This window comes from Oryx dammah, unplaced genomic scaffold (assembly GCF_014754425.2).
Source record: "Oryx dammah isolate SB20612 unplaced genomic scaffold, SCBI_Odam_1.1 HiC_scaffold_18, whole genome shotgun sequence".
In the NCBI taxonomy this organism is placed as follows: domain Eukaryota; kingdom Metazoa; phylum Chordata; class Mammalia; order Artiodactyla; family Bovidae; genus Oryx; species Oryx dammah.
This window is the reverse complement of record NW_024070202.1, coordinates 16,085,751-16,107,820: the sequence shown is the minus strand read 5'-3', so window position 1 is coordinate 16,107,820 and position 22,070 is coordinate 16,085,751. Positions and strand designations below refer to the sequence as shown.

Here is a 22,070-nt window from a genome sequence, read left to right as displayed (position 1 = left end):
GAATCTGCCTGTCAATGCAGGACACACAGAAGACTGGGTCGGGAAGATCCCCTGGAGGAGGAAATGGCACCCCACTCCAGTGTTCTTGCCGGGAGAACCCCGTGGACAGAGAAGCCTGGAGGGCTGCAGCCCATGGGGTTGCTAAGAGTTGGAAATGACTGAGCTTCTGAGCAACAACAGTCATTATTATGCAAAGTTCTTGATGGCTATTAGGATGTAATAGAGTCATGGAATCTGAATTGGAAGAGAAGTTCAAGATTACCAACAATAAACATTTCTTATATGTAGGATGGATAAACAAGAAGGTCCTACTGCATAGCACAGAAAACTACATTCCATATCCTGTGATAAACTATAATGGGAAAGAATATGAAAAAGAATGTATATAAGCATAACTGAGTCACCTTGCTGCACAGCAGAAATTAACACAGCACTGTAAAACAACTATACTGCAATAAACTTAAAGCAAAAAAAAAAAAAAACACTTGAAAATCTCTTTTGGGATTTTGATCCAGTAAAGCTCATGAGTCCTTTATAATCTTATCCTAAACAAACAAAAAACCAAACCATTTCTTATAAGGTCTTCCCTGATTTGTGCTGCATGCATGCTCAGTCTCTTAGCTGTGTCGAACTCTTTGCAACCCCATGACTTCATCCTACCCCAAACTCTAGCCAAGATTGCTTTATGTTCCCCTAGTACTGTCTCACACTGTATTACTAGCTGCTGATGCTGCTAAGTCACTTCAGTTGGGTCCAACTCTGTGCGACGCCATAGATGGCAGCCCACCAGGCTCCCCCGTCCCTGGGATTCTCCAGGCAAGAACACTGGAGTGGGTTGCAATTTCCTTCTCCAATGCATGAAAGTGAAAAATGAAAGTGAAGTCGCTCAGTCCTGTCCGACTCCTAGCAACCCCATGGACTGCAGCCCACCAGGCTCCTCCATCCATGCGATTTTCCAGGCAAGAGTACTGGAGTGGGGTGCCATTGCCTTCTCCGCTTACTAGCTAGTTATGTACATTTCTCTCTCACTATCTACATAGCATATTCATGTGAAAGTATTAGTTGCTAAGTCCTATCTGACTCTTTGCAACCACATGGACTTTGGCCCACCAGGCTGCTCTGTCCATGGGTTTTTCAGGCAAGAATACTGGAGTGGGTTGCCAAACCCTCATGTACTATCTGTTTACTGTATTAGAAAATGAAGAAATTCTTTAATGTAGCATCACTAAGAGATGTTAAATTAAAAAGTTTAACATCTTTACCTACTGACTAATCTCACTCATCATGGCAGAAACAAACTATTAACTCAGACTCCTTTTTTTTTAACTGAAGTATAGTTGGTTTATACTGGTTTTAGCTTCCGTCATGAATCACTTTGCTCTTTTATATATACATATATGAATCACTTTGCTGTACATAAAATATATATACATATAGACAATGTTCTTTTTCAGATTATTTTCCCTTACAGATATTATAAGACATTAAGTATAGTTTCCTGTGCTATACAGTAGGTTCTTGTTAAGTCAGCATTCTTAAATAAATACATTTAGGTATGATATATGTTTATGTCTCAATCTAAAAGAAATTATCTCATTTTTTAGAAGAATTTTTATATAAACCTCACAGACACATATTTAAACATAAATACTAGTTTTTAATCCACTGACAGTAAATGGTAATCAATTTAAATATCAGATTAAATTAGTTGTTACCTGACTATCACTAAGGAATTTACAAGCGAATGCCACTCTGTCACGTACGGCAACCTTGTTTTCATACTGAAAAGAAGAGAAGCAGCAAGGAGTTACTCTCAGGTGTTGTGAGTTTTAAATTTTTGCAGACCTGATATTTTATACCTAATATACAACTTGATTTTCAAATGTATTAATAAGTTATTGTATATAAACTGGCAGAGCCATGACTAAGATGCCTTTCTTAATGTAATGCTCAGAAAACTCAGTGCTAAGGTTATTCATACAAAGTAAAGATGACCAATTTACTTTAAAAAAACTAAAACTAGTTCAGTCTTATATAACTTTAACATAAAACAAAAGCAGTGGTGTACAGTTTATCAAATTTAAGATGCCAATAATCCTTTTATCACTGAAATTTATTCTGGTGAAACTGAGGAAACCTTTCCTTGGCTTCTAAGTTAATCAGCAAGTTTAGGAAATCTGTGACTTATCAGTAAATATACTAGCACATTTAGAAACATCAATACATGTTTCTTAACTCAAAGTTTTAAAACATACTCTAATAAGTAAACAGACACACTTTTGTGCCTATAGTAAAATACTGTCATATAGGTAGGTGGCTTGTAGCAAAACAAGAGGCATTATAATACATTCTTAAGTTTTGGTATACTTATCAATATTATAAAATACTACTTTGAAAAGTGTTTACCATAAATGCAGAAAGTACAATTAATTTTGTGACAAGTAAAAATACAGTTTAAGGGTGGATAAAAAATCCTATTTCTACTGAAGTCAGTCCATGAAGTATGGTTTTCCTCTTTAAACATAGGTTCATTTCAGTTGATATCTTAGTTGCATTTTCTCAATTATAAAATATGGTTCTGCCCTAAAGAGGAGACAAACTAGAGAGACAAATATTTGGTACAAACTAGATTTAACTCTTGAACTATGTTGCATGTGTTACTATTTTGATCTGGAGAGAGTTATAAATATTATGTGTCCCACCTTACAGATGAAAAAACTAAAACCTCGAAAAGTTACCTGACTAGCTTAGGTAACTTAGAGCAAGGGCAAGGACTCAGGCCTATATCTTCTGATTTCCCAATTCAAAATCTTTCACGAGATTGCTATAACTTACAATTTTTAAAAAAGAAAAATGATAATTATTACTTACATATAAAGTTTAATTAGGTACACTTTTGACACAGTTTGGAAATATTAACTTCCTACTCAAGAAATGATATCCCTTATTTAGGTGTAAGAAAAGAGGGTATTTTTAATAAATCACTTAATTGGAAACACAGAAGTTTAATAATTAGACAATATACTTCTCTATCAATCTAAACTCTAAACAATCCACTTCTTTTTCTAGTCTTCATTATCCTCTACTACTTCCTAAAAATATTTTATTTTCTCAAGATGCAACGTTTAAAGTCTTCTATTTAACAAAAAGAGTAGTAATCGTAAAAACAAGGCAAAAAACCCCCAACATGCTCTTGGATATTAATATGAAGTAGTTAAAAAAGTTCAATAGTAATTTGCTAAAAGTAAACAAAATACATAAACTAAATAATTGTCAAAAGGAACACCAACATTTATTAACATATTCATTAAGATACCTCAATAAAATACATGTTTTTAGAAATTCTTATGATCTGACATTTAAATCAATTATCATTGTGTATTTTTAAAAGTGCTACAATGGCCAAAAAAAATAGAAATACGTTTCATATTTGACAGCTCTTCTCAGTGCTAGAAAGAAGCCCAACAAATGCCAATAAAGTTGTGGTAATAAGGTGAAGCTTAAAACCCAATAATAAAACTGATGAACAACACTCACTCCTTTCTTTCTTTTCCCATTTTGTGATAAAGAACCTATTTAGTGATGTGGTCATAAATGGTTAAAGCAGGAGAGAGAGGAAAGAAAAAATAGCAATGAAAAGACCAAATAGTGAAAAAATAAAAATAAAATAGTCCACTATAAGTAGTGTGATCATTTATCTTCCAAACTGGAACATGTCTGCATGTCTGCAAAGGACAAACACTCAGACAAGATACTTGGACTTCCTGACCACCAGTGACTATGCACTGATTTACTTAACTAAAAAAAAAAAAAAGAAAAAACAGTGTACGTACATTTAAAAGATTATATTTCAATATAAAATATATGTATCTGGAGTTGTAGAGTTCCAGAGCTCAGTTCCTCAGCGAAAGGATAAAATCTTAATACTTCCATGTCTCTAAATTTTATTATTAAAACCACTAAAAAAAATCAAGTTCAGTTTCCTATCAACGAACTCCAAATTTTTAAGATACCTTGTTTTAAATAATATAAATGCATCAAAATGGAATGTTACTTTATGCAAGTGACATTTGCAAATTTTAACAAAGTTATATTAAAAACTCCTATCTTAAAAGAAGAGTCTCACGAAACAGAAATCAGCTTAGCTTACCAATACTCCGTCGTAAGATCCTGCTTCACTTGTCAGAAATGCAAACATGACGCACAGATACGGGTTGTTTAACTGTAATCGTAAAGTGCTGCACATTTCCCTCCAAAGGGAGTTCTTCTCATCCGTATAACCCGATAAAGCCATTGCTACCACATTAAGATTCAGATCGCCTGCGTATTAAAAAGAACTAGCTGATCAAAGTAATCACAAGCTTAATGTTTCCTTCTTTGAGTTCTTCAATCATAAACAAATAAAGATCAGAGGGTGACTTTTAGCCCTCGGAAAAATAAACCCATTAGAATAAGGGTTCTGACACATGCTAGATAATCTGGCAAGAACCACAAGCAAAAACTTCCACTTATAAAATTTCTACCCATATTGCAAACCTTGGGCAGGACAAGCACATCTTTTAATCCTTGAATTCTCATTCCAGGCAGATTCCTACACAGTATGTTACTGCTTAAGGACCTAAATGCAGAGTAGCATATCGCCAACTTCATCAACAAGGTCTTTTACGTAGAGATGTTTCAAAGTGTTGATAGTAAATATTATTGTATCTCAGCACTACAATTTTCAAAATCATCTTGTTTTCCTATTTCTACATATGTAATACCCATGCTTATGTATGTGTTTTATAAGCAAAGTACTAAAAGTCAGTATTTCAGCATTCTTATTACAGTATTACACTTTTAATTTTTCTCTGGCGAAATTAACGACCAGAATGACCACAGAATTGTATTTAGACATACTTGCAACAAAGTATTTGTTACCAATAGTTACTTAAACATTTGTTCTCAGTAGTTCAAATGGGCTGCTGATGAGTTGCTAGGCTGGCAGTCAGTCCTATGGCTGCCTAGCCATCTAACCTAAGTTTAGTTTCAAAAGAGAAAATTAAATTCACTATTAACTTTTACTCTTAAGTGTTTTCTACGTTTATTATAGCAACTTTATTATGTTTCTTAATTCTAATCATTTACTTCTTTTCCAAATAAAACAGCATTTTCCACTGCATGTTCTATTAAGAACAGGCTATTAAGCCTGCTCCTCATTTCTAGAAACATTTTCCCCAAGTTATTTTGTGCCTGCTTCCTGTGCTACCACCACCACAACCAAGGAGTATCGTCTTTGAATTCTGGTTAGAACAATCCCTCTCCAAATGGAAAGGACTATTTGATTCAGTGAAATTTTTTCTCCAGTCCTCAAAAATGTTATTCAAATCACTGAAGATACTTTTCCTCTATTGTTAAGATAGGTGTTCAACAGCAAATTTTCCAGGTACAGATGACAAAAATTATCATGCTCTCAGGTCATAGTAAAATTATAATTAGAAACAGCTTTAAATATAAATTCTTTCTTCCATCACCGCATATCTTCTACTGCACTCTCAAACGGGGCAGATTTATGTTAGAATAAAGTGAAGGAAAAGAGGCCAATCTGGGCAAAACATTCGCTTTTTCAACTTTTAGACTATATGCAAAATTAACATAGCTAATTTCAAGTGTTTTTCCTACGGTAACACAGAACTGTAATAGTTTTTAAATGGACCACCAAATATTCTGAATACTCATACATAATTTAGCAAGGTATATTAAAAATTGGTGTATTGAAATGAAATAGTTCCAATAAGAAAAAAAACTGAATTCTTGGATTAAGATTCATTTCTCTGAGTTTTCTCTTGCAAAATGTCAGAGTGAAAATTTTATCACACTTACCTTTGTTTCTTCTTTTTATTAAATAGATATGATGTTCAAATAAGCAGACTCAAGCAGAAATACTTTTACAGATCAAAGTATGATTTTTTTATAAGAATCTATATTAGTCTAACTAAAAGTGTCATTCAGTTTCCAAAAAGTCAACCAAAAACCATAACAAAAAGTAGAGTATAAACTAAAATACACTTAAATGTTTGCCATAAAAATGCTTGCAAACTAAAGTAGTTCTAGTCTCCAAGAAAAAAATATCTTTAAACATATGTGAACTACTGGGTTGGTCAAAATATATGTGAACATTGTATGGTTATGTTATGTTTCTATCTATGAACTTTCTGGCCAACTTATTATCTTGAAAGAAAAAATACTGAAATAACATTTGTGTATTCTTTGTAATATTACAAAGACAATTAAGACATTTTCTTTTTCATAAACGTAACCAAAAGTGATGGGCTAACATTTACTTTTATAGACACAGTTCTGTGCTAATTTTTCTTTCAAAAAAATTTACCAAAAATATTGATTAGAGTTTTAAAAATCATCAGCATTTTTTCTTTCACAGATTCAGGGAATGGCATGTATCTTAGTATATAACCCTATACCTTTTCCTGAAGATGCCCCTTCATTCAGGATCTGGATGGCGCGCCGAATGTCCAGGTTGAACAATGCCACAGCAGCTGCTCTCTCCCATTCGCCTTCTTGCACAAGGGAGTTCAAAAATGGGCCCACATCCACATCCGTCCCTTTCTTTATCCACCCACAAAGCTGTAAAGCTAGGATTCTCTCTTCATTTAAATTCTGAATATCACTTTGCTTATCCAGCCCACTCCAATTATGTCTGCTGCTTTCCACCATTCCTAAAAAAAGAAACACCTTTATAATGTTTATTTTTTAAACAAATCTGGCAAAGAAGTCAGTTTTATACAGAAGTATTTCAACATTAGATTTTAAATATTCAACTCTCAGCCACAATATTATGACAGACAGCATAAAGATAAAACATGCCACAAACAAAACACACTTTACATGTTGCTAAGTACAACAGCTTCCTGAGTTACCAGGAAGAGCTACAGGAGTAACAGCCAACGCTGAGGGCCACGCTGAGTCACTGTTTCAAAGAAGCCCCCCTGATCATCTCATCTAAAATAGGGCGCCACTTGTTATTTTCTAATTGACCACTGGTCCCTCCACTTCCTTTACACTGACATACGTTCTCATATTTTATTTCTCAGCCCTAGCACTTCTCTTACTAGAACATAAGTTCCAAAAGGGCAAGCATCTTGTCTTTTATTTGAAAGGTATCCCAGTGCCTGAGAACCAACACTCACACTCTCCCCCCTCCTTCTGTCGCTCTATGAATATATACATCGATATGAAAAAGTGAGATAAAAACATCAAAGTACTTTGAAAGGTTAAGTGCTAAGCTAAAATACAACAGGCATGGTCTAAAGGTTTTCCCTGCCTTACTAAGCCAGGAGACTTTATATTCTCATTCTCTTTTCGTAAGGAATTGTTTTATGGAAAAGTTTGAAGATGAGTCATTTGTAAAATTGTGGAAACTTTAAAAATAGTTAAATAATTACACTTGAAATTCTTTATTTTTAATCTCACTGCTGGAAGTTTGCCAATTTAGATCAAGGAGTTAGAAAGAGACTTCTGAGAAAAAGTTTTCTTTGAGAGAACACCTGCCCATCAAAAAGGAATATGCAGCCATGAGGGAAGCTGGTGAAGACAAAGTCACTTATAGTTTGCAAAAGTGAGATTTTAAGAATTCTGAGAAAACTGTGAATAATTAAATAAGGTTAATAAAACATGTAAAAATTAAAGACGACTTTCAGAACAACAAATTTGTTTATAGACAGTATGTAGTCACTAAATTTCAGGTAGAACAAGCTGCAGATGTACTATAAGGTATTTACTTTCATATCTCCTGTGTAAATGTTGGATTCAGTGCTAATGATATTATCTACTGATTAAAAAATACAACTTTAAACAGGTGAACAAAAACCAATTTACTTTTCAGACAATTCCTCTCAGTTTAACAATATTCTAGCTTCTTAAGAGTTTTTTATTTTCCAGGAACCGTGTCATGGAATAGAGACCAACATGTATGAATCCAAAGAATTCACTGCTAGGAGGTGGAAAAGTATTCTGTAAATGCATGGATACTGTGTCACATTATTTTGGCTGCTGAGACATTCCCTCTGCTTAACAACTATGCTACAATTAAGGTTATCAAATAAGTAACGTGATATTGTGGCTTTTAAGTACATAGTCATATCATGATTTTAACATGCATGAATTTTAAAATCTATGATTAATTAAAATCAATTTATACACACTGCATGTGTATTAAGTTGCTTCAGTGGTATCTGACTCTTTGCAACCCTATGGACTGTAGCTTGTCAGGTTCCTTAGTCCTTGGGGATTTTCCAGGCAAGAATACTGGAGAGGGTTGCCATGCCCTCCCCTCCAGGGGATCTTCCCAATCCAGGGACTGAACCTACATCTCTTATGTCTCCTTTTCTGGCAGACGGGTTCTTTACCACTAGCATCACCTGGTGAAGTGACAAGATTCTATTCCCAAAATTTGAGATTCAGTTCAGTTCAGTTGCTCAGTCATGTCCGACTCTTTGCGACCCCATGAATCACAGCACGCCAGGCCTCCCTGTCCATCACCAACTCCCAGAGTTCACTCAGATTCACATCCATCGAGTCAGTGATGCCATCCAGCCATCTCATCCTCTGTTGTCCCCTTCTCCTCCTGCCCCTAATCCCTCCCAGCATCAGAGTCTTTTCCAATGAGTCAACTCTTCTCATGAGGTGGCCAAAGTACTGGAGTTTCAGCTTTTGCATCATTCCTTCCAAAGAAATCCCACGGCTGATCTCTTTCAGAATGTACTGGTTGGATCTCCTTGCAGTCCAAGGGACTCTCAAGAGTCTTCTCCAACACCACAGTTCAAAAGCATCAATTCTTCAGTGCTCAGCCTTCTTCACAGTCCAACTCTCACAGCCATACATGACCACAGGAAAAACCATAGCCTTCACTAGACGGACCTTAGTCGGCAAAGAAATGTCTCTGCTTTTGAATATGCTGTCTAGGTTGGTCCTAACTTTTCTTCCAAGGAATAAGCGTCTTTTAATTTCATGGCTGCAGATTGCCCATATATAAATAATAAAATCATCATTTTATGATGGCTGTGAGGGAAATAAGTGAATCGGGTTCACTTAAACATTAAAAAACATTAAAATTTTTGTTTCAAATACTATATCAGGCAATCAAATACTATTTGTAGATATAAAATTTTGCATTTTTACATCTATATAATAAAAGAGCAGTAAAATAATCCAATGTTTATAAGAGCATTTTGTTCTCAAAAGTGTAAATCCCAGATATTCTGCCCCTTAAAAGACATGCTTTCTAGATCAGTTTGCCTTTCAAGTATGAAAAATATTTTCATCATGTTGGATGGAAAGCTAACCAACATTATGTAATTTTATGCCATCTTAAAAGGAAGGAATTATACCTACTGACAACACTATTACCCTGCTCCAGAAGTTGTACAAGGCCTTCCCTCAGAGCATGCATTCTCTTCCTGACTGAATTCTACACTTGATCCATCCTGTAAACCTGCCTGTTTCTTTGCTTCCTTATCTCCAGTGGTCCACACCTCCAAGATTTTACCCACTCTTACCATGGACATACTCCACATGATTCTTTCCCCAAAAGAGCCACTTTCTAACCACAACCTCACAGCCTTCCAGCTCACAATCCCAACCTCACAATCATCCTTTGGCCACTCGTATTTACTTGTCAGTGTTCTGCCATCTTCCTCCCTCTCCGACTTAGATCCCAAGGACCAACAAATGAGTCAACCTCTTGCCAGGACCCTTAATTCCCTCGCTCCACCGTCCTTTATTCTTCCTCCTGGTAAAACAACATTGCCCCACAGTCTTCCCATTTCTCAAGACAACTCTCTCCTCTTCTCCATTTCCACCATGTCCCTGCTCTTCTCAACAAGCAAGCCTACTATGTTGAGAAAATAGGAGCCATCGGGTGGAAAACACATCAGCTTCTGATCACTGAACATTAAACAACCTGCGTAAACACCTGGGCTTCCGAGGTGGCACAGTGGTAAAGAACCCGCCTGCCAATGCAGCAGACGAAAGCGATGTGGGCTTGATCCTTGGGCTGGGAAGATCCCCTGAAGTAGGAAATGGCAAGCCACTTCAATATTGTCGCATGGAAAATTCCACGGGCAAAGGAGCCTGGTGAGTTACAGGCCAAGGGGTCACAAAGAATAGGATGCAACTGAGCACGCACATACCTTTCCCCTTCCCTTTGCCTGTTATGGAGTAGGTATGCACTCTCCTGTCTAAAGCCTAGCTTTCACCTATATGTTGGTTCCCATTCCTAAGAATTTTGCTCTTCATGCTCTTTATTCTGCATCTTCCAACTGCTTTGTATGCATTGCTTCTCATCAGGATTTAAACATGCCTAAATCAATTCCATGCTAAAAACAAAACACAAAAGCTCCCCATGACCCCAAATTTGCCTGCTGCTATCACTGTATATCTTCTTATCCTCCTTCATATAGTGAAATTTCTTTGAAGAATTAATTTAAATGGATGATCTCCTTTTTCCAATCTACATTTATCCATTGGACATCACTATCTAGCTATCTCAAATTTATCCCCCAATAAACTCTTTTCTTGCTCTCAAACGCATTCTTCCTGTGCTATTCCTATCTAATTAACTGCTATTAGTATTATCCCAGTTGCCTTAGCATGCTTCCATTTTTCCTTCCCCTCCACCACCTCCATCCAATTAATTAAATTTGTCCCACTCTCTCACCTACCCACGTTTCTCTAGCTCTTCTGCCACTAACTTCAGTAAGAATTCCATCATATCTTGCCTGATTATTATGGCTTCGGGGGTCCCTGCTATCAATCGTAATCCTCTCCAATCCATTCCACACACAGACTGACAGCTCTAAAACACAAATCTCATCTTGCTACTGTTCTCTAAAATCTTTTCGCAGGTTCCCTTTGTTAGAGATGATAACAAATAATTCATATATTTAAATATAATTTATCATCCCTTTATTAGGGATGTTAATTTCCCTAACCCCACGTCCTCAGCTGCCCCACTGCCTCCGTTCTCTTTGGGTCCTCTCCCGTGCTATCCCCTCTCCTCTGGGCTCACAGAATCTGCTGCTCCCTGTTTGAACCCTGTCTTTGCCTTTACCTCCTGCAAGAAACCACCACTAGTCCCTACAACCAGATTATGAATTCTTCTATCCACAATTTTCTGTTCTTCCTTGTATTATAACTAACTTTACTTGTCCATATTCTGAACTATATGGACAATATGAGTTTGAACTGCATGGGTCCACTTACACAGAGTTTTCAGTAAATATAGTACCTGTTTTTTCATTTTACAGGTCTCTAAATGTGGGGAAAAGTTAGTGTTTGATTAAAGGTCACAATATGTGGAATCAAAAGAACTAGGCTTTCAGTCCTAATTCTATCTAAACTATTCTGGCTTCCTGTCCTTAAGTGAGTTACTTAGCAATTTCTTTGTTTTTGAGAAAGAAATATAAGTATGCAAATTTCTGACTGGGGGAGAGGGATCAGCGACCCTAACCACCCCCTTCACCTCCTCGTTCAAGGGTCAACTATAGACTGTAATTTTCCCAAGAGCAGGAATCGTATCTCATTCAGTCTCCATGACGAAAGAGATTTAGCTATGTTGTTGATAGTTATGTCTCTAATTTCTAGAATTCTTGGCATATAGTGAGCAAGTAATAAATATCTGCCAAATGAATAAACTCACCTTATATTACAGTTGAAAGAATTAAATCAAGGAACAATGAGAAAGCAACTAGCATGATATCTAATTCATAATAGGCACTCACTATATATTATTTGTCACCAAAGTTAAAATTAGCTGTGCACTCTATAAACTTGTGCTTTAGGTTACTGTGGACAAGATGGCTCCCATGTTGACTTACTATGTGCTGAATTATTAGAGATACAATTAGGAAAAAAGAAAAGATTGAAACCTAAGGACTGCCATCTTTGACAGTCATTTCTCTACTTTTTATTTTGGGGTTGCAGAGACAAAAATATCTAAACCAATCCAAACCAAGCAAAAAGCCAAAAGTCCAGCAACGAGGTAATCTTTCCAACAGTAGTCTTAATCAAACAGTTTGGGTAAAGACTACTCTTAACTCATGATACTCAGTTTGTTTCTACTGCACCAAAAACATATAAAGATATTCCATTATTCCCCTGTGCTTTACACGTACTTGGCTGGCTTTTCCCTGAAATATATCAAAATACAGCAAAAAACAATAAACCTCACAATACTGAGAATGCAATGTGGTCTGACCTACTATATAGCTATAAATACTTTTCATCAAGCTAACACAGTATTACTGACCTTTTACTTATATTAATAAAAATGGAAGTCTCTAATTAAACTCTTTCACTTTATTGTTTATAATAAAAGTTACTTTTTTGGGTCGGACCTACTAAGAGAACACCAAAATGAAATAGATGAAATATAGTCTACTCCATCTTCAATAATGTGAATCAAAGTAATTTAAAAGTCCTTTAAAAAAAAATAAAAAAATACAACCATTTAGTTGAAATGCTCAAACTACTCACTAAAAAATAGCATTTTATTCTGTATTTTTGGTACAGCATTCATGAAAGTCCTATAAGAAAAACCAAGTTGGATCTATTACTTCTATTCCTACTTTCTGAGTAAATCATAAGAACTACTTTTCTAGCAGCTTGAATCAAGACCAAATTTGACAGCTATCTAAAGCTAGATATCAAATGCGAGGCTGAGAAAACAACTATAATTCACAATTCAATTCCAATAAAGACAATAGGAACAACTGTTTAAAGAAGTCAGGGAACAAACAGTAAGCCTGGCTTTCTTGTCATATTTCCTTTTTTTTAACTGTTAAATAGTCTATTAATTTCAATCCTACATTAATTCATACATTTTTCAATCAAGGGCTGAAACAGTAAGGCACTTCAGGTAAGTCTGTACTTCAGGTCATAGTTATATAGGCCTTGCCATCAGACAGGTAAGTGGGAGGGTTTAGGCAGCAAAATAAAAAGGGGTCTCTTTCAATTAGAAAATTTTAAACTTAATTTTTAAAAAAGCAAATACTGTGATAAAATCTGAACTAACCACCAGGAAGAGCCTATAAATCCTCTAATGTAATATCTTTCAAAGTGAGTCTTCAAAAAAAAAAAAAAGTGAATAAATTAATGAATAGATTTAGAAAAGTCAACTATCCCTTCAAAGAACCAAGACTCCCTCCCAAAAGAATTTTACATATATAAACAATTATGCATTTAACTCAATTCCCTAAAATATCCAGTCAGAAACAATGCAATAAAAAAAAAAAAGGCCAGATATTACAGTATCCTGAACTAAATATGGGGAAAAAATAAAGAGAACAAAACTTAAAAACATATTGCAAAAAATAAAAAACAGAATTTTCTTACCCAAAGACGATTTTACAATTGATTTAATTCCTGCATAAACCAATGATCCTTTGTTGCCTGGAGATCTCTGGTCCATATCTTCTGTATACTGCTTCATAAGTATTTAAATGCATAGGAAATACTAGTGATGAAGCATAATAAAGGCTTTCAAAACTAAGTCTATTTTCATTTGGAGCCAATTTATAAAAGGCGTCAGTTCTACTCTGTTAGAGATCTGCTTTTCTTCCCCTACTCAGTCTGCAAGACAGTATCTCAAGCTCAACAGCTTTAAACAGTTTTGTGATTTTAGTATTATGTGACTTGTATTTGCACACAAAACATTCAGCATGATATTTACAGACTGACCTTTCGACAGACTTCAAGAACACTTCTATCTGATTCATCTCACAGGACTCACCACACAAAGGATATAGTGCAGAGTGTACCAGAGTGACTTGAGCTGGGGATCCTCATTTCCAGCTAAAATATGATTTCTCCACACCTGCTCTGTATCAAGCCCATACCTTGATAAAGCCCGAAGGCGCATCTTCGTTGCTATATCTTTTTCTAAAGAATTATCATTTTCTTCTTCTGCACATTCATACAAATGACGACCACAAGCCCACATCAAAGATGTAACTGGGCTCCAGGCAAGAGAGATCCTTTCAAAAACAGTGAAGTCAGACATTGTCCGGTTAGGAGTTACAACTATCATTCGATTTTGACTCGTCGGATGCCAAGCAAAGGAAGCAATGTAATTGTCACAAGGTTGCACACTTCTTTCAATTATTGTGGGTTCAGTTTCATCACCAATGGGAGTGGGTGTGTGTTGCATATCATATAATCTAATAATATTACTATCCCTCGTTAAAGTGGCAAGCAGACCAGTTCTAGTTGGACACCAGGCTACTTTTGTTAAGGGCTTTGGTTGCTCAGTCAAAGTCAAAACTGGCTTCTCAAATTTCCTAAGGTCCCATATTGCCACCTGACCTTCATAGAAGGAAGCAACACGGTCATGGAAGTATGGGTCTACTGTCACGCCCTGAACAGCTTTCGTATTCACAAACATCTTCTGACTTGTATTCCGAAGATCAAAGATGGCCAGGTTACGATGCATACCAGCAAGCAGAAGTTTCTGGTCTCGTGGAAGCCAACAAAGAGAGAGACAAGCATCGTTCTGTCCTAATTCGTATAGTGGTTTTGTTACTAATAATGACGTTTCAGTTTCACCCGCTGAGAGTCTTACTTTCTCCATGGGAACTATATCAGGGGTATATTTGCTGCAGATATCCCAAATCAGCACTGAAAAGTCAGCTCTATGTTTATCTAGACCAGCAGCAAGCCAGTTACTATCCAGTGGATTCCATGCAAGCGTATTGCATTGTCGTGCGTGTTTTGGAACAAATTCTTTTCCTATCAAATCTCTGAACTTTGAGTTATGATCTTGACCAAGACTTGTCAGTACGACTCGACCATTTGCTTGTCCAACTGCTAGGAGACATTCAGGATCATAACTGAGATACCAGGCAACACATTTCATGTATGGGGTTTCTGAATTTATTGATAGTAATGTAGCTGCAGAGTCTTCAGATAAACGTAGAGATCCAGCTTTGAGTTCTGAATTCACAGTAGATTCCACATGGTAAAGACTAAGTTCGGAGTCACATACAACAAATCTATCAACCTGGTGTGGTGCCCACAATATATCAGGTTTAGTACCGCTCATGTTTATTGATGATCTCAGAGAGTCCAGTTAGGTCCATTCAGTGAAAATCTGCTGAAAAATAAAAAAGTTTTAAAATATTAATGAAATATAATTCTAAACTGGATTTAGAAAGTCAGGAAATTTTCTATTAGAAATTTCTATTGAATTCAAGACAGTATTTATTAATAAAAAGAGGAAAAGAAGGACTTCTTCCAGTTAAGTTTAGCTGGTACAAATCTGAGAACTTCATTCTGGTTTTATTTCCCATGATCAATTATCTTAATTGCACTATTAACAGTACCTTCAATTTAGTACCTTCAATCAGGGTTGAAATAACTTCAGGTGGTGAGTAAATTAGTAAGTATCATCCCTTTGAAGGGGATAAAACATTAAAGGGTTACCGTACCTAAGTAATCACGTATCTAGGTATAAAGTTGCACACTATCCAAAGAACCTTCTGCACAGTTCTGTCTCTGAACTGTCCAATATGGTAACTATTAGCCGCACTGACTACTGAGCACTAGAAAATATGGCAGTGCAAATGTAAAATTGTATTTAAATTAATTTTAATATAAATAGCCACATGAGGCCACCATATGGACAATGCAGACTGAAGTAAAAGCCATGAGTCTCTTCGTGGCTTTTTAATGGTAAGAAGCAGGAATGTACTCAGTTTTAGTCCTAGCTCTGACATATACTATACAGCTAGTACAGTATAGGCTCAAAAAAGGTCTTTTGTGTTTGGGGGTCCTTTTGTTTTCTCATCTATACAGCTTAAGGATTGGTTTAAGACTAGTGTTTCCCAAACTTCTGTTATTCATCTACCACCAGTGCCCTTTTTACTGTTTTTCCTTAAACTGATTCATTCTTAAAATCTGAAAATCAATTTTGCTTTCATCATAAGGTCCATGAGTCATGAATATGACATGTCAAATATATTTTCCTAACTTACACTGAATAAATATTTAACTATTAAAAATGCAATTGGGTTACCTGAAATCATCCTGCTTATGACCAGGAGGATACACTGCACATTGGGAAACTGAATGAGCAATAGAGGCTTTTTCAATTTTCAATTCTATAACCTTTGAACAGGTATTGAAATAGGATTTTTAAAAAGGTTAACTATTCTAGTAGAAGTTTAAGCACATTTAAGCACTAGAAATAGTTATGCTAAAAATGGTTAGTTTAAAAATACAAGCTGCTTACAAAAATGTAACCTTTTGTTTTTCACTGAGTCTGGCTAGAGGTAGTTCAGTTCAGTCGCTCAGTCGTGTCCGACTCTTTGTGACCCCATGAATCGCAGCACGCCAGGCCTCCCTGTCCATCACCACCTCCCAGAGTTCACTCAAACTCACATCCATCAAGTCGGTGACGCCATCCAGCCATCTCACCCTCTGTCGTCCCCTTTTCCTCCTGCCCTCAATCCCTCCCAGCATCAGAGTCTTTTCCAATGAGTCAACTCTTTGCATGAGGTGGCCAAAGTACTGGAGTTTCAGCTTTAGCATCATTCCTTCCAAAGAGGTAAGAGGTAAGGCTAGAGGTAAGTACAGATTAAAAAATGAACAAAGATAATCTTCATGGCAACTGGTATCTATCTGTACACCCATGCTGTCAGTTCTTAAGGCACAAAGTCAGGGTTCATTCATTTATGTCCTGTACCAGATGCAGAGCCTGGCACAGACTCCTAATAAAGATATTCTAAATAAATTCAGCTCAAACATACTTAACTTTTTGATCTTGCACAAGTTTCAGTCAGCAATTACCAGTCTAGAATTTCAACAGACTCACAAAATTTAAATGACTGGGAAAAGCCTTTAAGAATTCTAACACTGCCTTATTTCCTTCCTTAATAGGTCTGAAGCCCAAGATCAGTCACTTCAACTATATTCTTACTAGCACCCTCAACTTCTTCATTTCCCTGCCCCTCCGGGTTTGCCTCCCCCGACACTAACTCAACTGAATTATTCACTGTCTTCTTTCCTCCACCCAGGCTGCCGAGTCTCAGGGCTCTGCATACTGGCTCCATAAAAAAATAACAGACAACATGTCTGGCCTGTGGTGCTGTCTCAGCAATTCTTTCATTCATCTTCCTACTCTGGCCTTTGTGAAATTCATCATTATATTATATCAAAGTGAACTTAATAAAACACAAACTTATCCAGGTTATCCAACTCCTGCTTAAAACCCTCTCATGGTTTCCAACTGCTCTTCGTACAGACTTCCACCTCTTCAATATAACCTATAACACCCTAAATGCTTTGGCCTATCTACTGCTCCAGCCTCCATGCACCCCACTCGTCTCCCTGCTAACTGAGCTCTAGCTTCCTAGGATGTGACCCTCCACCCCCACAGCCACACCTGTGAAAACGTTGTTTCTTCTTCTGCCTCCAGCAGTCTCCCCTCCCTTCTTGGCCAAGTTAAAACCTGCTCAGCCTGAAATCAACCCCCCTCTACCCCCTCCCGAATCTAAAGCAGGTTACTTAGATACACACCCTCCTCGAATCATATTCCTCCCTTCTAAATCACCCTCTCCATCTCTCCCGCTAGTGTTACTTCCCTGGTGGCTCAGATGGTAAAGTGTCTTGCTTATGATGTGGGAGACCTGGGTTTGATCCCTGGGTCGGGAAGATCTTCTAGAGAAGGAAACGGCAACCCACTCCAGTACTCCTGCCTGGAAAATCTCATGGATGGAGAAGCTTGGTGGACTACAGTCCATGGGGTCGCAAAGAGTCGGACATGACTGAGCGACTTCACTTTCTATCTCTCCTACTAGATTATAAACTCCCTGAGAGTACGGAAAGTATCTTCTGCTCTCCATATGAACCTCCAGTACTCAGCACAGTATGAGGCATGTAGTAGGGACTTAGTAACTACTTGTTAAATAAATGCATTTGTTAAATGCTCCCTCTGACACTTCTCACACTGGTTTCTGCAAGTTGTGCCAATCTCCCCACGCTTGCACCCCTGCCCTTTCTAGCAGGCGTTGGCTCCAGCCAAAAACTAAGTGGTCACTGTCATAATCGGTTCACCTGTTGGGTAAGGGCCCACAGCAAGCAGCCTGAGAAGATCACTCTAATACACTGGCTTTCATTTATTCTATAGATATATACTGGGCCTCTCCTATGTTCTAGACACTGTTCTAAATGCTGGGAACACAGCAGTTAACAGGGACTGATATTTTAGCAACCAGATATCCATCTTGGCAGAGAAGGCAATGGCACCCCACTCCAGTACTCCTGCCTGGAAAATCCCATGGATGGAGGAGCCTGGTGGGCTACAGTCCATGGGGTCACTGAGGATCAGACACAACTGAGCGACTTCACTTTCACTTTTCACTTTCATGCATTGCAGAAGGAAATGGCAACCCACTCCAGTGTTCTTGCCTGGAGAATCCCAGGGATGGGGGAGCCTGGTGGGCTGCCATCTATGGGGTCGCACAGAGTTGGACACGACTGAAGTGACTTAGCAGCAGCAGTATCCATCTTGGCTGCTATGGACTGAACTGCGTCCTCCCAAAATTTGTATGTTGAAGCCCCAACTCCACATGACTGTCTTGGAGACAAGAGTCTTTAAGGAGGTAATTAAGCTTAAGGCTAAACAGTGATAAGGTGAAGCCCTGATCTGACAGAACTGGTGTCCTTAAAAGAAGACAAAGAGATACCAAAGCTCTCTCCCCAATATGAGTACATGAAGAGAAGGCAGCTGTCTGGAAGTATAGGTTTCACCAGAATCAAACCATCCTGGCACCCAAATTTGAGACTTACAGCATCCAGAACTGTAAGAAAACAAATTTACATAGTTTAAGTCAACCAGTCTATATGGCATTTTTTTAAACCAGTTGTGGGTGGCACTGGTGGTAAAGAATCTGACTGCCAAGGCAGGAGACATAAGAGACACAGGTTTGATCTTTGGGTGGGGAAGATCCCCTGGAGGAGGGCATGGCAACCCACTCCAGTAGTCTTGCCTGGAGAATCCCATGGACAGAGGAGTCTGGCAGGTTACGGTTCATAGGGTCGCAGCTGCTGCTGCTGCTAAGTCGCTTCAGTCTTGTCTGACTCTCTGCAGCCCCATAGATGGCAGCCCACCAGGCTCACCCGTCCCTGGGATTCTCCAGGCAAGAACACTGGAGTGGGTTGCCATTTCCTTCTCCAATGCATGAGAGTGAAAAGTGAAAGTGAAGTTGCTCAGTCGTGTCCGACTCTTAGCGACCCCATGGACTGTAGCCCACCAGGCTCCTCCGTCCATGGGATTTTCCAGGCAAGAGTACTGGAGTGGGGTGCCATTGCCTTCTCCATAGGGTCGCAGAGTCAGACACAATTGAAGGGACTTAGTGTGTACGCACACACACATACACACAAGCTAACTGACACACTAGTATAATAAAGCCTGTATCCTTGTGCTGAAGTTATGTCCAATCTTACAGACCATTTAAAAATTTAAAAAGAAAAAAAGGCACCTTGTGTAACAGGAAGTAGCTAAGAAAAACACAAAGAAGGAACAGATACTGCCAAATAAGGCTTCATTCATACTCATGCACTGTAGGTATCCTAAGATCTGGCCGATCTTCCTATCTCGCTGAAAGACAAATACTAAAATAAGCACATTTATCATATAGGCTTCCATCCCATAGCTGTACTCTTTACATAAATGATCTATGGTAAGAAAATGTGGCGCCACATGGCAAAATCCAACTTAAAAAAAAAAAAACAGAAAGTGTTACTATAATTTAAAAAACTATTTAATTTACATGACTTACAATTAAGAATCATCTCTAATTCTTCTCGTATGATGTATATATTTATATTACCATCCACAAATCTGACTACAGTAATTCATACAGAATCAGAATTCATACAGAATTTGAGAGTTAAGCAAACCCTGCTTAATTCGCATAGGCGTACAGAGAGGACCAGATGTTTTCACTCTTTCCCAGCACGTCCCTACTCCCATCCTAGATTACTGCACAGAGAAAGGATCAACTACATGTTCAGGCTCCTCCCCACCCCTCACCCCGCTTATTCAAAACATACTAAGAATTTCAAGACCATGGCAGAAGAGCACCATACCAAGTGCCAGGCCTTCTAAAGATGGGCCCTGACAATGTCTGCATAGGTCACAGACCATGAAACTGGCCCTGAATACATAGGTACATCTATACCCTCAAAAAACATAGTTGACCCTTGAACAACCAGGCAGTTAGGTCACTAACCCTCCAGCACAGTCCATATATAGCTGGTCCTCTGTACGTGTCATTTCTCTGTATCTGTGTTTCCACAACCTCGAATTCAACCAACTGTTGACCCTGTAGCACTGTGGTATTTACCACTGAAAGAAACCCACGTATAAGTGGACCTATGCAGCTCAAACCCCTGCTGTTGAAGAGCCAACTGTTTTTCTTTTCAGTCCAACATACAATATAGACAGATCCTGGCTCCTGAACAAAGACCACCAGGAATATGGTGAAAAGCAGAATATCTCCAGCCCCTTAGTAGCTTGACCCTAAGTACCTTAAAACGCCAAGACTATAAAATAGAGATAGAACATCTCCTATCTCCATCTCACAGAGTAGTGACAATCAAATTAAACGAGTTCTTTGCATCGAAAATATGTCAGTATCACTACGATTCCCTTAAACAGCCCTGGAAATTAATGCTTTCAAATGCTGGAGACACCAAGACACTGGGGGCAGAGGGGTGGAGCTTGCCATAATTACAGCTTACATTTAGATCCTCACCTTCAAGTACAGCAAGGGCTCACTTCCCAGTAATGGTTTCTGAGCAAAGGAAAGCCATGTTGATTCTGTGTTCCTCACCAGATGCTCATCTGCAATAGCATGGTCCAACAGAAGCACAGTGTTAGCCATATAACCTAAACTTTTCCAATAGTCACATAGAAAAATAAAAAGAAATCAATCAAATCGAATTTCACAATATATTTAACCCGACATACCAAAAATATTATCCTTTCACCATGCAATCTGTGTAACACTTAGAGACATCTACTTTTCTTCTGGTATCAAGTCTCGGGAATCCAATGTGTATTTTACAGTTTCAGCACATCTCAACCCTGTATGGCTAGTGGACAGTGAAGACCTATATAATATTAAGTGTACAAGGTATCCAACCACCCTTTACATCTTGTTGTTGTTCCCTTTTCTACTTGTCTCAGCACAAGTAATAGCAGCAGTTTCAAGAAATTTCTACTATCACCATTTTCAAGGAGATGTTCTGTATAACCCCAAATTTCCATTAAAATACAGCTATAAAAAAGACCGCAAAGGCAGTCACTTTCTAAGTGATTTAGGAAGGCTCGTGGCACCTGTGAGAAGCTTTATCCTCTCACGGAATTTTCACGACTCCGTACAGGCAGCGAACAGCGCCACCCGGGTGACAGGCCCTTAAAAGTATTCAACACTACAAGGAGAGCAGGGCTGGTAGCAGAGCCGGCGGAGGCAGGAATCTGCGGGCGGCTCCCACGCTCCAGACACTGGCTGCGTCTCTCGTCCACGGCGAGGACGCGGTTCCGCACAAACCCGGCGCCGCGGAGGCTGCAGCGCGGACCCAGCTCCGGGAGGAGGAACCCGCGCGCCGCGGGCCGCTCGCAGCTCCGAGGCCGGGCCCGCCACGGTTATCCTGCAGCGCGGAACGCGACTCCCTGCGTCTCGGCTCGGAGGAGGCCCCTCCGAGTCCGCACTCGCCCGGGCTTTTCAACTGGGCTTTCCCGAGCGACTCGAGACCGTCCCAGCGACCCCGAGCCCTCGACTCGAGCCTCCCGGAGCCGAGGGCGGAGACCGGGCCGCACTCACCGACCTGGGAGGTAGCACGCCCGTCGTACTGCCGCTTCCGGCCTAGTCACCGCCCCTCCCGCCGGGGGAGTCCACACACGGGCAAGATGGCGGCCGCGGCGGCGCGGCCAGTAACCTGGCTACCCGTCCTGAGTCCACTTCCCGACCACCCAGCCTCGTGGACGCGCGGACGCGCCTCGGCCTCGGAAG

General features: G+C 38.8%; 1 protein-coding gene across 4 annotated transcripts in view; it reads right to left on the bottom strand.

Annotated features, from left to right (window-relative positions):
* Positions 1–22,070, bottom strand: part of MIOS (meiosis regulator for oocyte development) — a 38,776-nt gene extending 16,706 nt beyond the window's left edge. The window contains exons 1-7 of one of the 4 annotated variants that reach the window (XM_040260506.1): positions 21,886–22,070; positions 20,811–20,899; positions 13,801–15,145; positions 13,390–13,488; positions 6,462–6,716; positions 4,151–4,320; positions 1,716–1,781 (exon numbers count right to left, since the gene is read on the bottom strand). In XM_040260506.1, coding sequence (XP_040116440.1) covers positions 1,716–1,781; positions 4,151–4,320; positions 6,462–6,716; positions 13,390–13,488; positions 13,801–15,094 — 1,884 coding nt within the window. In that variant the 5' untranslated portion in view covers positions 15,095–15,145; positions 20,811–20,899; positions 21,886–22,070. Of the gene's footprint in view, positions 1–1,715; positions 1,782–4,150; positions 4,321–6,461; positions 6,717–13,389; positions 13,489–13,800; positions 15,146–20,810; positions 20,900–21,394 lie in introns of all 4 variants that reach the window. The other 3 variants (XM_040260505.1, XM_040260504.1, XM_040260503.1) reach the window with 3 other exon arrangements.